Source organism: Cottoperca gobio, chromosome 9 (genome assembly GCF_900634415.1).
Source record: "Cottoperca gobio chromosome 9, fCotGob3.1, whole genome shotgun sequence".
Lineage (NCBI taxonomy): Eukaryota > Metazoa > Chordata > Actinopteri > Perciformes > Bovichtidae > Cottoperca > Cottoperca gobio.
The window spans coordinates 1,727,828-1,728,711 of NC_041363.1; the positions used below are offsets into that span (position 1 = coordinate 1,727,828).

General features: G+C 31.6%; 1 protein-coding gene across 1 annotated transcript in view; it reads left to right on the forward strand.

Annotated features, from left to right (window-relative positions):
- Positions 1-532, forward strand: part of specc1la (sperm antigen with calponin homology and coiled-coil domains 1-like a) — a 23,812-nt gene extending 23,280 nt beyond the window's left edge. The window contains exon 19 of the mRNA XM_029439832.1: positions 513-532. Within this exon, the coding sequence (XP_029295692.1) occupies positions 513-532 (20 nt within the window). The remainder of the gene's footprint in view (positions 1-512) is intronic.
- Positions 533-884: the final 352 nt, after the last annotated feature.

An 884-nucleotide genomic window follows, 5' to 3' on the forward strand; every position in this document is an offset into this window, starting at 1 on the left:
GTGACAGGCGCTCAATGAAAACAATAACAAGAGAACAGACATTATATATATATATATATATATTATATATATATTATATCCTTCATCTGGTTCAAATATATACAAAAGAAATGACCAAGAGAAAATAATAAATCTGTATAACATCAGAAAATAAATGTGGAAATATAAAGAGAAATAAATAAAAGAATAAAGAAGTATAAAGAAAAACTTTAAAAGAATAAATAAATCAAATAATAAATGTGGGAATATAAAGATGAATAAAAATATAAAATTATAATCATCACATTTATTTTATAAATATTTGTATTTATAATATTTTGTTATATATTATATTATTTTTATTACATTGACATTTATTCTTTGTTATGGCTCCATAAACACTCTGCACGCCACAATAAAGACTTTATTAACATGTTAAATCTCATAATCCCTCATATGATGCATCGCAGGATTAAAACACTAAGTTTGTAGTGCTGTTTAAAATGACTCACCTTTTTGTTCTTGCTTTATAGGAAATGTCCGACAAAGATGAGGTGATAAAACACTCGACCTAAAAGTAAAACATAAGGAAACTTCTTCTCACTGCGAGTGTGAAAGAAGAAGAAGAAGAAGAAGAAGAAGAAGAAGAAGTTCTTCAAGTTCACTTTAAAAGCAATGAAAGCAATAAAAACACAGTAAAAGTCTCCTGCTCGCATTAAAAGTGAGCTTCTTCAGTGAATGACTGCAGACGGATGAGACGAGCTCTTTTCCTCTCTCTCTCTCTCACACACACACACACACACACACACACACACACACACACACACACCTCCCTCATAAAACACAGTGCGCCTGATCGCCTGTGCTTCCTCTCCGGGGGCGGATCACTTTACAGCCTGCTGTGT